This window comes from Podarcis erhardii (assembly GCF_964252035.2).
Source record: "Podarcis erhardii genome assembly, chromosome: 2".
Lineage (NCBI taxonomy): Eukaryota > Metazoa > Chordata > Lepidosauria > Squamata > Lacertidae > Podarcis > Podarcis erhardii.
In genome coordinates, this window is record NC_138498.1 from 106,318,360 (window position 1) to 106,332,546 (window position 14,187).

Genomic DNA, 14,187 nt, shown 5'->3' on the forward strand with positions numbered 1-14,187 from the left:
GGGCTTTGGTTTCTGCATGAAGAGGGATTCCGGGTCATTGGAATTGCGACCAAGAAGGCTGCATCTTTCCACCCTGCCCCATAAAGGTAAAGGTCAAGGGACCCCTGACCATTAGCTCCAGTCGTGGCCGACTCTGGGGTTGCGGCGCTCATCTCACTTTATTGGCTGAGGGAGCCGGTGTACAGCTTCCAGGTCATGTGGCCAGCATGACTAAGCCGCTTCTGGCAAACCAGAGCAGCGCACGGAAATGCCGTTTACCTTCCCGCTGGAGCGGTACCTATTTATCTACTTGCACTTGGATGTGCTTTCGAACTGCTAAGTTGGCAGGAGCAGGGACCAAGCAACGGGAGCTCACCCTGTTGTGGGGATTCGAACCGCTGACCTTCTGATCGGCAAGTCCTAGGCTCTGTGGTTTAACCCACAGCGCCACCCTGCCCCATAACACACCCAAATAGAAAGAAGCTTCATATGGAGGGAGAAGGCATTGCCTGAGGCAGGCTGGGCAAGGTATAAATGCAACGGTAATGTGTACAGTCTGTCTACAAAATCATATATTTGTTTTGTTTCAATAGTAAAAGAGTTGCCTGGAGATGTAGTATGCTTCTCAACATGCACTCCACCAGCACTGAAGGTCCCCTCTTTTGAGACAGTGCCTTTTTGTCTGCTTTTTGCTGGGCAGTTGGAAGCAGAGGTCAATTTTCTCCATCAGATTTCCCTCCAGCCCCTCGGCTTTAGGCTAGTGGTTCGGTGGTTCCAGGAGCCTTCCAAGCATCCCGCTGGCCTCTTCAGACCTCCTGCTGCCCGGATGTGCGCTGCGATCTCTCCTGCTCTAATTAGAGTGCCTTCAAGTTGAACGCCTCTCCGTTTCCTAATCAAATTAAGTCAGCGGGCAGAGTGCACCCGCTCACTGCCAGGTTGCCTGATGATCTGCACGGTCCTGGAGAGGTTGCTTTGGAGTGGGAAAGAGCACTTTGGTGAATGGAGGACGGGGCTCCAAATCCGGTGTGTAAGCCCTTGCCCTGGTGCCCTCTGGGCTTGTGACGTCTTTGGCAGAGACCAGGGAGGATGCACTGTTTGGTTTTTTCAGCACTGTAAACACCACTGAACTAAAGAGCTTCAATTAAGGTCTCGGTGCCCCGTCTAGGGTGTCCTCACTTTCTGAGGGCTGCTGTTTCCATTGTAAGCAACGTGGCAGCAAGAAAGCCAAGGGTCATAACCTGGATGTGGTGATAGATCATGGAAGGCTGAAGCTGATGATGGAATAGTGGGTAGAAAATGTGTGCGTGCACTGGAAATAAAGGATGATCACGGCTGTCCTAAGCTGACCTCTCCTCCCAAATCTATTCCCTTCGCTTAAGGGAATTAAGTGTAGACTAGGACTGTTGTTCTGTTGGTGTTTGTGTGTACATGGCAATTTGCTTAGAGTTTAGTGTCTAGAACAAAATTGGGGTTTATGCTTGTTTTTAAAACCTTTAGCCTTTCTGGTGGGGAGGAGGCTAGAACAGAAACATGGAAGTGTCTGTAGGACTCCAGCGCTCAAGGGCAGGGCTGCTATAACCTACATTGCTGTCCCGTAATCTAAGCCTCTAATCATGTCCCTTTTTCTCCGAAATATCTATTGTGCCCCCAGTACTCCATAGAGAGGCATATTTGTTTGCCCAGTACACAGAGAAAGCATTTGGGTGCTCCCTGTATATGATCCTCCAATTTATTATGCACATACAATGGTAGTTAGTTAGTTAGCCAGACTTGAAGCTTTCAGTATTTCTCATTCATTGTTAGACTTGCCAGTTTCCTATTTTAGTTACTCATGTGTGCACAGCATTTGGACCACCAATGCCAAACTTGCAGTACTGAAGTATAGGACCAATTCAGATATCTAGCTTATTATGCCAAGATACGCACAAGTCTTGTGACAGAGTCCTTGCAGAGTCCCTTCTCTCGCCTCCCTTCTTCATGTGCTGTGGTTGAAAACACACACACACACACACACACACAGATTGATTAGCCATATTTTCCTATTATATCTGAACCAGGAAACGATGGTTACCAGGTTCAGAATAACCAGAAACTTAAGAACATCAGAAGAGCCTTCTGGATGAGGTCAATGCCCCATCTGCGTCCTCCATCCTGTTTGCACAGTGGCCAACCACATGTCTGTGAGAAATCTGAAAACAGGACCTGAGTGCAGCAGCACTCTGCCTGCCCACTTGTGATTCCCAGCAGCTGACATTCAGAGGGATGCTGCCTCCAACTAAAACAGCCATTGTGGCTAGTAGCCTGGTTGGTTTATGATCCTGAACAAAATAAAAAAATTCCTTCCAGTAGCACCTTAAAGACCAACTAAGTTAGTTCTTGGTATGAGCTTTCGTGTGCATGCACACTTCTTCAGATACACTGAAACAGAAGTCACCAGACCCTTCTATATAGTGAGAAGGTGGGGAGGGGTATTACTCAGAAGGGTGGTGGGAATGGGTGATTGGCAGATAGCTGTGATGAGCCTGTTGATGACTCTTAACGACTGCAATAGGTCTTACAGGAAAAAGCAAGGGGTGAGAAGGTGAAAAACTGTTCTTAACCTTCTATATAGTGAGAAGAGACCTGGTCTGAACAAAGACATTGGATTCTTATCTCATTATACATGACAAAGCCATTTTTCACCTTCTTACCCATTGCTTTTTCCTGTAAGACCTATTGCAGTCGTTAAGAGTCATCAACAGGCTCATCACAGCTATCTGCCAATCACCCATTCCCACCACCCTTCTGAGTAATACCCCTCCCCACCTTCTCACTATATAGAAGGGTCTGGTGACTTCTGTTTCAGTGTATCTGAAGAAGTGTGCATGCACATGAAAGCTCATACCAAGAACTAACTTAGTTGGTCTTTAAGGTGCTACTGGAAGGAATTTTTTTATTTTGTTTTGACTATGGCAGACCAACACGGCTACCTATCTGTAACTGGATTTATGATCCCAGTTTGTTTTGAGCCCTATAACCATAGTTCCTGGTTTGGATGCAATGGCTCATTACAGTTACTTAATCCAGGACGTGTTCAGTCACAGTGCGCTGGGAAGGGAAAGGGGCAGCTCTACCAGAGTGACTGAGGAAGCCACCTATGATGCTAGCCTGTGCTAGCTGGCTCTCTCACCTAGTCACCTTCTCCTGGTGTGTCACAGACAGTGAGAAAACCAGCAAAGAGGCAAACCGTCAAGGCCCTGCACTCCAGCAGGAGAGCACATGTCTCTATGCACACTGGCAGCTTTTGCTTGAGTGGACAACAAGCAGTGGTGAGCCCCTGCCTCCCCAATCCATTCTGAAGGGTCCCCTGTCCCCCAGGAGCACATTTGGGGGAGTGTATGAGAGGCTGCTGACCAGAAAGGGGGAACGATTGAGAATTGCTTCTCTCCTTGTTTGGCTGACAGAAGCAATCAGCTGAGCGATAATATTGGAAACTTTTAAGATCACTAGTCTCACAAGGACTATCGATGGGAGATATGAATGGAGTTGTCTCCACAAATATGGATAAAGCACAAAGACTTGTAATATCCAAGGATGGGAGACTACCAAAGACCTTCTTTGAAATGACTGACACCATGGACCTTATAGACATTTGGAGAACAAGGAACCCTTTAGAAAGAGAGGGAACCTTTTTCTCCGAAGCAAAAATGACATGGACTAGAATTGACCAAATTTGGATTTCTAGCAATTTGGCACCAAGAGTTAAAAAAACAGAAATCTGCCCAAAAACCTGCTCCGACCATAATGCTGTAAAGATGGAGATGAAACTAACAACAGCTGGAACCTTCAGGTGGAGAATGAATGACACCCTCTTAAGAGATAAAGAAATTTATAAGAAGGCCCAAAAAGCACTAAAAGACTATTTTGAAATCAACATAAGAACAGAAGTTGAGAAAAGAATAATATGGGACGCAAGCAAGGCCGTGATGCGCGGTTTCCTAATTCAGCAGAATTCTATAAAGAGGAAAAGACAAAAGCAGAGGGAAGAAAAAAATTTGGAAAAAATGAAGGAAGGAGAGAAGAAATTGAGATCTAAACCAAAGTCTCAAGAGATATTGAGAGAAATAAAGTATTATCAGACGCAATATATGGAACTGATGAATCAAGAAATAGAATGGAAAATAAAGCAAATGAGACAAAAGACATTTGATTCGGCAGATAAATGTGGGAAACTGCTATCATGGCAACTGAAAAAAAGACAAAAACTGAACACTGTAACATCTCTTGAAGTAGATGGGAGAATTATTACTAGACCGAATGAAATAAGCAACTGTTTTCAAAGCTTCTTCAAGAAACTATATGCACAAGGGCCAGTAAACGAACAAGAAATAAAAGAATTTGTTGGAAAATACGGACTACCAAAGATTTCTGAACAGAACAGAATGATCTTAAATGAGAAAATTACAGAACAAGAAATAGAGGGTGCCATTCAGAATATGCAATTGGGGAAATCACCAGGACCAGATGGTTTGACTGCAAGATACTATAAAGAACTGAAGGAATGGTTAATACAACCACTGAAGGAAGTCTGCAACCAAATTTTAGAGGGGAAAAAAGCTCCCGAATCGTGGAAAGAGGCATTCATCTCACTTATACCAAAGACAGAGACTGGGAAAAACCAGGTTAAGAACTACCGCCCTATATCATTATTGAATGTGGATTACAAAATTTTTGCAGACATTTTAGCAAAAAGATTTAAGAGAGTGTTATCAGAGGAGATTCATAAGGACCAAACAGGCTTTCTCCCAGGGAGACACATGTCAAGTAATGTGAGGAACATTATAGATATTTTGGAATTATTGGAGGTGGACATTAATAGGAAAGCAGTACTGATCTTTGTGGATGCGGAGAAAGCCTTTGACAATATCTGTTGGAGTTTTATGAAGAAGAATCTCCAAGGGATGGGGGTAGGCCAAGGTTTTGAAAATGGTATAAGTGCGATATACTCTGAACAGAAAGCTAAATTAATTGTAAACAGTGTTGTGATGGATGAAATCCCCATAGAAAAAGGTACACGACAGGGATGCCCAATATCCCCTCTACTCTTTATATCAGTCCTGGAGGTTTTGTTAAATATGATTAGAAGGGACCAGCTGGTTAAAGGAATACAGGTCGGAGCAAAACATTACAAATTAAGGGCATTTGCAGATGACTTAGTGTTAACATTGCAACAGCCAGAGGCTAGCACCAAAAGAGTGTTAGAGTTAATTGAGATATTTGGTCAAGTGGCAGGATTTAAATTGAATAAACAAAAAACAAAAGTGCTGGAAAAAAACTTAACAATGAAAGAAAAAGATAGATTTCAGAGTGAAACTGGTTTGGAAATAACGAAAAAAGTGAAATACCTGGGGGTGAATCTAACATCTAAGAATGTTAACCTATTTAAAGATAACTATGAAAAATGTTGGACAGAAGTGAAGAAAGACCTAGATATATGGTCTAGGCTGAGATTTTCCTTGTTAGGCCGAATTGCTGTTATCAAGATGAACGTATTGCCGAGGATGTTGTTTTTATTTCAGACATTACAGATTATGGACAGGATGGAGTGTTTCAAGAGGTGGCAGAAAGATATCTCCAAATTTGTCTGGCAGGGCAAAAAGCCCAGAATAAAGTTTAAGATTTTAACAGATGCAAAAGATAGAGGGGGGTTTGCCCTGCCAGACTTAAAACTCTATTATGAAGCAGCAGCTTTTTGCTGGCTGAAGCAATGGCTACTTCTTGAGGACACAGACATTTTGGATCTGGAAGGGTATGATAATAACTTTGGTTGGCATGCGTATTTATGGTATGACAAGGTAAAGGTTCATAAGGGCTTCAAAAATCATATTGTCAGGAAGGCATTGTATAATGTTTGGATTCGATATAAAGATTTGTTGGAAAGTAAAACCCCCAGGTGGTTGTCACCAATGGAAGCCAAGGCAGTGAAAAGGCTTAATATGGACACCAACTGGCCAAAATATTGTGAAATTTTAGAACAAGATGGTGAAAAGTTCAAACTTAAGAGTTATGATAAGCTGAAGCATAAAGTTCGAGATTGGTTACATTACCATCAGATAAATGAAGTATTTAAGCTAGACAGGAAGGTAGGATTCCAGAAGGAGAGGTCGAAGTTAGAAACAGAACTGTTAGAACCCAATACTACGCATTTGTCTAGAATGTATAACTTGTTGCTGAAATGGAACACTCAGGATGAAACGGTGAAATCAGCTATGATTAAATGGGCACAAGATATTGGTCATGATATTATGTTTGCTGACTGGGAACAGTTATGGACCATTAAATTTACGGCATGTAGTGCCTTGAAAGAAAACATAATGAAAATGATCTATAGGTGGTACATGACCCCAGTCAAGCTTGCAAAGATCTACCATTTGCCCAATAACAATTGTTGGAAATGTAATGAGTCTGAAGGAACCTTCTATCACCTTTGGTGGACCTGCCCAAAGATCAAGGCCTACTGGGAAATGATCTATAATGAAATTAAGAAAGTCCTTAAGTGGACATTTGTAAAGAAACCGGAGGCTTTCCTCTTGGGCATGGTCGGCCAATTGGTACCAAAGAAGGATAGAATATTCTTTATGTATGCAACTACAGCAGCAAGAATTCTTTTGGCAAAGTATTGGAAGATGCAAGAACTACCCACTCTGGAAGAATGGCAGATGAAGGTGACCGAATTTATGGGACTGGCAGAGATGACCGGCAGAATCCGAGACCAGAGGAAGGAGGCAGTGGAGGAGGATTGGGAAAAATTTAAAGTATATCTTAAGAACTGTTGTAAAATTTTGAATTGTTAAGATGTCAAGGGGTAAGAAACAGAGAATTACAGCTGTAATCGTTTAAGTTGAGAAAATCCAAAAAAGTTAAATGAAAAAATTGACTGAAGGGTTGCTAAAAAATTGCAAAACAAGGATGCAGTGAAGGGGAGGTATGGGGAAGTCACATTTTATTTATTTTTCTGTGTTTCTCTTTTCTTTTCTTGTTTTCTGTCTTATGTTTTGGAAACTAATAAAAATTATCTTAAAAAAAAAATCACAAGGACTATCAGACAGAAAGACAGAAAGACAGAAAGACAGAAAGACAGAAAGACAGAAAGACAGAAAGACAGAAAGAAAGAAAGAAAGAAAGAAAGAAAGAAAGAAAGAAAGAAAGAAAATTCCTTTGGACCACGTGCCATTTTAAATTCAAGTATTGGCATACAGTTTTCCCAAATGAGTGTTTTGCCAGTTTTAAAATATATTTTCAGAGGTACCACAAGCGAACATTGGAACAGGCAAACCTTTTCTGTCCTTCATATATTTTTCATGTCAGAAGCATGGCTTAGTTCCATTACCTTGCAATACGCAATGGAGAGCCAGCATGGTTCAGTGCCTTATGTGTACGTCTTGGTGTCGTCGTGATTTTGGGAGCAGTCATAATGCAAATGATTCCTGGGCATGCACTGCTGATCTTCAGTTGTGTTTTTGGTCCCTCAGTGCTCACCCATAGTATTTGTAACCTGGAAGCTGTGAACTAGGTGCCAGCCTCTTCATTTGGAAGGGCAGTCTTCCCCTTCAGTGGTCTTTCTGCAGTCAAGCAATGCCTAACTAAACTGCCATTCAGAACCTTCTAGACCTCTAGCTGGGAAATAGGCACTCTGGCTCCCCTCAGCTAAAAAGTCATGGTTGTGTTGTCACTTTCCAAGGGGAAGGGGAAAAGCCCTTCCACTCAGTTATCTGCCGACTGCTGTGACAGCAGCAGCAGGAATCTTTTTCTTTGGTGGGGTTTTGTCTTATTTCCCCCCTCAAGTTGTTGGCTTTAGTTTTTCACTTGGCTTCTTTTTTCTTCTGGTGTCATAACGTCTTTGCTAAGGCACCTGTTCCCCCCCCCCCCAGTCAGAAATAGTTATTGCCCCCTCATGAGAGCTTCCCCGTGGCTTCTGTGGTGCATCAGCTATCATTTAAAAGGTGTCATATGTGTGACACATATCCAAACTGGTATACTTTCCTCCTGCTAAAGGCAAAGCAGATTATGGTAGTGGTTGCTAGAAGGTTGGCTCTGATTTGGCGTCAACCGTTGCAGCATGTTGACAAATACCTGAATGCTCTGCAACAGAAGAAGAAGAAGAAGAAGAAGAAGAAGGAGAAGAAGGAGAAGAAGGAGAAGAAGAAGAAGAAATTTTATTTATACCCCGCCCTCCCCAGCCAAGGGTGGCTAACAACCAATAATAAAAACAAGTTGATTAAAATACAATTTAAAGAACAAGATTAAAATACAACATTAAAACATTAAGATGCAGCCTCTTCACAGGAGAAAGGAAAAAGAAAGAGGGGGAGGGAATCAACCTGATTCTAAGCCAAAGGCCAGGCGGAACAACTCTGTCTTACAGGCCTTGCGGAAAGAAATCACATCCCGCAGGGCCCTGGTCTCATGAGACAGAGCGTTCCACCAGGCCGGAGCCAGTGTTGAGAAGGCCCTGGCTCTGGTTGAGGCTAATCTAAGCCTGTGCTTTCTTCTCATTCTTCCGTTAGGTGTGCTGAGTTTGGAGGAGTTTAAGCAGCTGAACATTCGGGATTTCCACAAGTATATGGGCAGCCAAAAAGTGAAGATGAGTGACCTGGTGCGGAACAGCCAGCACACGTGGCTGTATCAAGGCGAGGGAGCCCACCACGTCATGCGCTCCATACAGCAAAGGTAAGAGGGACTCACAGATATTTAAAACAGAAAGAGGTTCGCCACTCCTTGCAGCCATAGTAGGATCCCGCTCGGTTTTATTATATTAGAGAGTTCTCAACTGATTAAAAAGTGTTTCTGTATTATAAATTGCCTGTTTTTTAGTTATCATTTAAAATTTAAACACACATGGGCTCCTTTAAAGGTGCTAAAAGAATGTGATTACTGATAAGGGCATAGTAACTTGAAAATGCTCAGTTACACTTCGAAAAGGCTTTTTAAAAAATCTCATTCCCTGACTTCGTAACCACACAGTGATGAAGCCAAAGTGAGGCAGTGAGGCAGCTCAGCGCCAGTCTGCTAGACAGTATGTTAAATGTGTATGTGCATTCAACAGGTCTTGTCTTTACTTTAAGATAAACCAATGTAGGAGGACGTTGGTGCACAGGAAAGGTTTTAACCCTTTACTCCTGTGCTGCAGTTCCTGTGAAAATCTACCCCCACCCCCGCCCAGTAGGCATTTGCCATGAGAGGAAAATTGGCACTAACACCAGTAGAACCCTCTTCCTACAGAACTAAGCATGCTTATGCTAAAGTAAGTCCCACTGACTTCACTGAGACTGCCTAGAAAGCCTGCTTAGGATGGCAACCTGAAAGCACCTGCTCCTTTTGTTTTTTGGGTTGTTGTTGGCTTTTTTTTGCAAAAAAATGCTTAGATGATAGTGAAAGTGACTGTCCTTCCTGAGGTTAACTTCCATGCTGCTTTATTTGTGAGGCAGGGTGTTCTGCATTCAAAAGTGACAGAGAACAGAAAGATGCTCCTCTTCCATTTGATCATACAAGTGATCAAATCCATTGTCAACTGGCAGTTCTTACAAAAAAGAATCCCAATTATGTTTTGTAAATAAACATTGAAAAGATCTGTGTGTGTGTGTTTACACACACACACGCACCACAGGAGGAGTAAATGTAAATATGATGATGATGATTAATGTATATACTGCCCTTTATCAAAAGATCCCAGGGCAGTGTACAACGTTAAGAACACATTTTTTGGAGCACAATAATAAAAACATAATAAAAAGCATAATTATATTCTATATCATTGACTAAGATAGCTGCTGTGAATGTCAGTTGCTTACCATCTTGAACTTGTCGATTAAAACCTTTCTTTCCCTAGAGGTGTTCACATGTTACATTCAACAAGTGTATGATCTGTGTTGAGCTGTGCATTTGTACCGTTAGTAACATTCAACACGTATACAGTCTGTGTACTTAAGTGCACAGTGACAGCTGTACAAACCCACAAACGCACACTCTTACACTTACATGTGTGGAGACAGCTTATACCTACGTTCAGTGTAATGTGTGAACAGGTACCCTATCCCAGGGCAAAGGGGATGACAGTGGCATGTGGGGACATTGGTTCAGTAGCAAGTATAGTTTAATAGTTCAATGGGCATGTCTCTGCTTCTCTTCCTTTAGGGTGATTCACTTAACCCGTCTGCCCTCTGAGATTGTGGAGCACAGTGAACCCCTGCAGGTAGTGCGATACGACCAAGGCGGGCACTACCATGCCCACATGGACAGTGGACCGGTGTTCCCTGAGACTGCCTGCAGTCACACCAAACTGATTGCCAATGAAACGGCTCCATTCGAGACCTCGTGCCGGTTAGTCTAGAGCCTGAAGAGGAAACTAACCGTCTGTAATCTGTGCTTTCCCTGTTACTCCATGTTTTGTTCTGAAACAGAGACTCCATCATGTTTTTAGGGACATAAACATTCAAATGCAAATCAGCTGGCCTCCCTTAACCATGGAGAGGTCAAAGAACACAGCATGCATGTGTGCTTTCCAGTTATAAGTTAATGAAGAGGAATGCTCAGTCAGCTATTCCTCCAGAACATCATGCTTCTCTATGTGGAGGCTTTTTATGCACCTGAAGACTGTTGGCGATAGGCAGGGGCAAAATTTCTCTGAGTCCTACTCTGCCTGTGACAGTATTATTTGAGTCTATAGCTATAACCATGGTTCTGCTCTAAACCTGAGGTTTGTTTTTCTGTAACCTCAGTTGCTTTGCTGTTTGTTGTATACATTTGCTCAGGGTGGGGGCACAGAACAGAGCATGTTTTTACTTTCTGACCCGAGAAACTGATGTAGGAATTATGGGATGTCAGTCCCACTGAATTCATATAGGATTGCAGGCTAGGTCACAAAAATGGGGGATTAACTTGTGAGTAGATGGGCACGAAATCGTAACTTCCAAGTAGATGGTGCATAGTATTTTACTGTTGCATTGCAAACCTGAAGGGGAAGGCTAAGCAATTTCAATAACTTTGAAGCCTAACCTGTGCTAATGGCCCCTGCCTTTCACAGCTATGTGACAGTTCTGTTCTACCTAAATAACGTGACCGGAGGAGGAGAGACCACTTTTCCGATAGCTGACAATAGGACCTATGAAGAGCTGGTAAGGTTCTGTCCTTTTTGGCCTGTTTTTCTGTTTTTCTCTGTTTTCTTTGAGTACTTGTGTTAAACATGAACACCTGGTAGATGGCTGAGAAACTATACTTTTCCATGTATAAGACGCCCCCATGTAAAAAACGCCCCCTATTTTCTGGGACTCAAATTTAAGAAAATGGGGGGAGATGGCTCAGCGTTGTTGAGCTTTTTGGGGGAGGATTGCCCAGTTGCCGCAGCATCAGCCAATCAACACCAGCCCTTGACACAGCAACCAATAACACGCCTAATAGTCGCTGACAGCCGCAGCAGCAACCAATCAAACATCCACCCTATGCACTACCCATGTATAAGACGACCCCCACTTTTTAGCATCATTTCTAAAGAAAAAAGCCTAGTCTTATACATGGAAAAGTATGGTAATCTGCAGACCTTTTGTCAGTGAATGTGTTACAGGGGCATCTTCTGCTGTTGCCCCTGTTTTTTGCAATGCTCTCCCTGATACCATATAGGAAACACCAGCAGTTACCTGCTTCAGACATCTTTTAAAGATGTTTCCCCAGTCCTGGTTTCCCCTGATCGTTAAATTGGATCCTGTCTTTCTGATACTACAATGCTTGTTGCACTTTTGCTGCTGTTTTAATGGTTTTATGGTATATTTGTAGCATTGCTCATAGATATAGATCAGAGCTTTCCAAACTGTGTGTCGTGACACATTAGTGTGTCGGCTGCAATGTGTAGGCATGTCACGTGAACGCTCCCCACGCTCATTCCCGGGCTGGAAAGGGGTTAGTTTAACTTCCGGTTTGCTATTAAAACTGAATTACTATGTCGCAAAATGATGTAAAACTGAATTATTGTGTTGTGAAATGATGCATGTCTGAAAAGTGTGTCACCAACATGAACAGTTTGGAAAGCTCTGCTATAGATATAAGGTACCTTTTTAGTTAATTCAAGATTATTGGAAGTGTTTAGTCTGATAAGGGAAGTCCAAGGATGCCTCCAGGTTGTGTCAGTTCATGGCACAATAATTGTGCTGTACTAATATGTTGTAGGTGGGTAGGGATCCACATGGTTTTATTCAAGATAACACCCCTGTTACAAGGAAATCACTTCCTCTCAACATTCAGTTAACAGCATTTTGTTTCTAGAACAATTGCAGCTTATTATATGGCATATGGTTGCATGAATGTACTGGCTGTTTTATGCTACAGATTTTGAATGTGATTTGTTGATTTCCTGGCATGCAGCACAATAAGCATTATTTCCCTTTTTCCCTTCCAGTCTCTCATCCAGAATGATATTGACCTACGCGACACTCGTAAACACTGTGATAAGGGAAACCTACGTGTAAAACCCCTGCAAGGCACTGCTGTTTTCTGGTACAATTACCTGTCAGATGGAGAAGGTAATCTGTCTTCTCGTGGCAATCGTCTGCCAGGATGTCTGAGCTGCATTGCCCAGTGTGGTGTAGTGGTTAAAAGCGGTAGACTCATAATCTGGTGAACCGGGTTCGCGTCTCCGCTCCTCCACATGTAGCTACTGGGTAAACTTGGGCTAGTCACACTTCTCTGAAGTCTCCCAGCCTCACTCACCTCAGAGAGTGTTTGTTGTGGTGGAGGAAGGGAAAGGAGAATGTTGGCCACTTTGAGACTCCTCAGGGTAGTGATAAAGCGGGATATCAAATCCTAACTCTTCTCTTCTTCTTCTTCTATTTCATGCCAATTTGCCAGCCAAGGGTCAATAATTGGAGGAATCCCGGGGATGAGCCGTTGTCGTGTAAAACCTGGCTTCTCTCATTCATAGGTTCTTATTTCTTTGCAGGCTGGGTTGGCGACCTAGATGAATATTCTTTGCATGGAGGCTGCTTGGTCACTGAAGGAACCAAATGGATTGCCAACAACTGGATCAACGTGGATCCCAACAAGAGGCGACAGCTCCAGTTCCAAGAGGAGATGGCTCGATATACAAACAGTGCGGACGAGGACCAAAGCGAGTGGACTGTGGACAAATCCTACAGCAACGTACATGTGGAGCTGTAGTGCTTGGAGATGCCTTTTCCTGGACGGAACTTTTTTGCACTAGCCATTTTCAGCCCTCTAATCTCCCACTTTCCCCCCATCCCCGCATATCTCAGCAGAGATTGCTAGCTGCGCTCCAGCCTAGACTGGAGAAAACAAGAGACTGGATAGGGAGGTATGGTCTGGAATGCACTGTGAAAGAGAACTGGTGAGGCAGGAGAAATGACCGTGGCTGGGTTGTTAGGATGCAGTTCTCACCTGCATCTTTTTTTTTAATGTCTGGCTTTGGTTCTAGGTCTCTGAGCGAGCCTTCCCCATGGCATGTGCAGTCAGTTAGCCTCCAGGCTTGTTGCTCTTCTTCATCCTGAGCCATTTCCCCCCCGCTGGAATGCAGTTCCTGGCACCTTCCCACCTGCTGTCACAAGATCTCCTCGTAAAGGAGCAAAACTGATCTCAGAAAGTGTCTCTTCTCATCCTAGGTGGTTCTCTAGGGGGCAAAGCTGTCGCTCCTAGCACTCACAGGCACAGGTCATCATAAGTGCATAATAATAGGTAAACTTTATGCAAGGGCTCTTGAGCAGCTGTAGGTTAAGGAAGTTTCAGGATTGAAGGTGCTGGAGTCATTCCGGATGATTTCTAATGCTCATCATGGAGAATTTTTCTCAGGGTCAGACTTGGTTCTGAATAAGGACATGGTTCTGAAATATTTCTTGTGTTGATTATCGTGGGGGGGGGGGAAGGGAAGTGTTCAAGTGTGCAATAGCAGCTGGTGTGCTGTATTTGTTGAGATTTTCATTTCAGTAACTTGATTTGTGTGCTCGGTTGGGTTTTCCCCCTCTGTGAGTCTGTTTGGAAGGAGTTCTCTCCCACCCCCAGACATGTTCCACTCCGTTTAGTGTCTGGTTTGGCCCAACAGCATACTCACATCATGTTCCTTCTTGCAGATGGATATATACAATCATGAATGTAAGAAGATTCCTGTTGGATCATACTAAAGGCCCCTGTATACCAGCAGCCTGCTTTCCACAGTGGCTAATCAGATTC

General features: G+C 43.3%; 1 protein-coding gene across 1 annotated transcript in view; it reads left to right on the plus strand.

The window, feature by feature from the left end:
* The window catches only part of P4HTM (prolyl 4-hydroxylase, transmembrane), a 30,434-nt gene extending 17,068 nt beyond the window's left edge, over positions 1 to 13,366 (plus strand). The window contains exons 5-9 of the mRNA XM_081853422.1: positions 8,526 to 8,688; positions 10,153 to 10,338; positions 11,042 to 11,132; positions 12,407 to 12,530; positions 12,947 to 13,366. Coding sequence (XP_081709548.1) covers positions 8,526 to 8,688; positions 10,153 to 10,338; positions 11,042 to 11,132; positions 12,407 to 12,530; positions 12,947 to 13,164 — 782 coding nt within the window. The 3' untranslated portion in view covers positions 13,165 to 13,366. The remainder of the gene's footprint in view (positions 1 to 8,525; positions 8,689 to 10,152; positions 10,339 to 11,041; positions 11,133 to 12,406; positions 12,531 to 12,946) is intronic.
* The last annotated feature ends 821 nt before the right edge of the window (positions 13,367 to 14,187 follow it).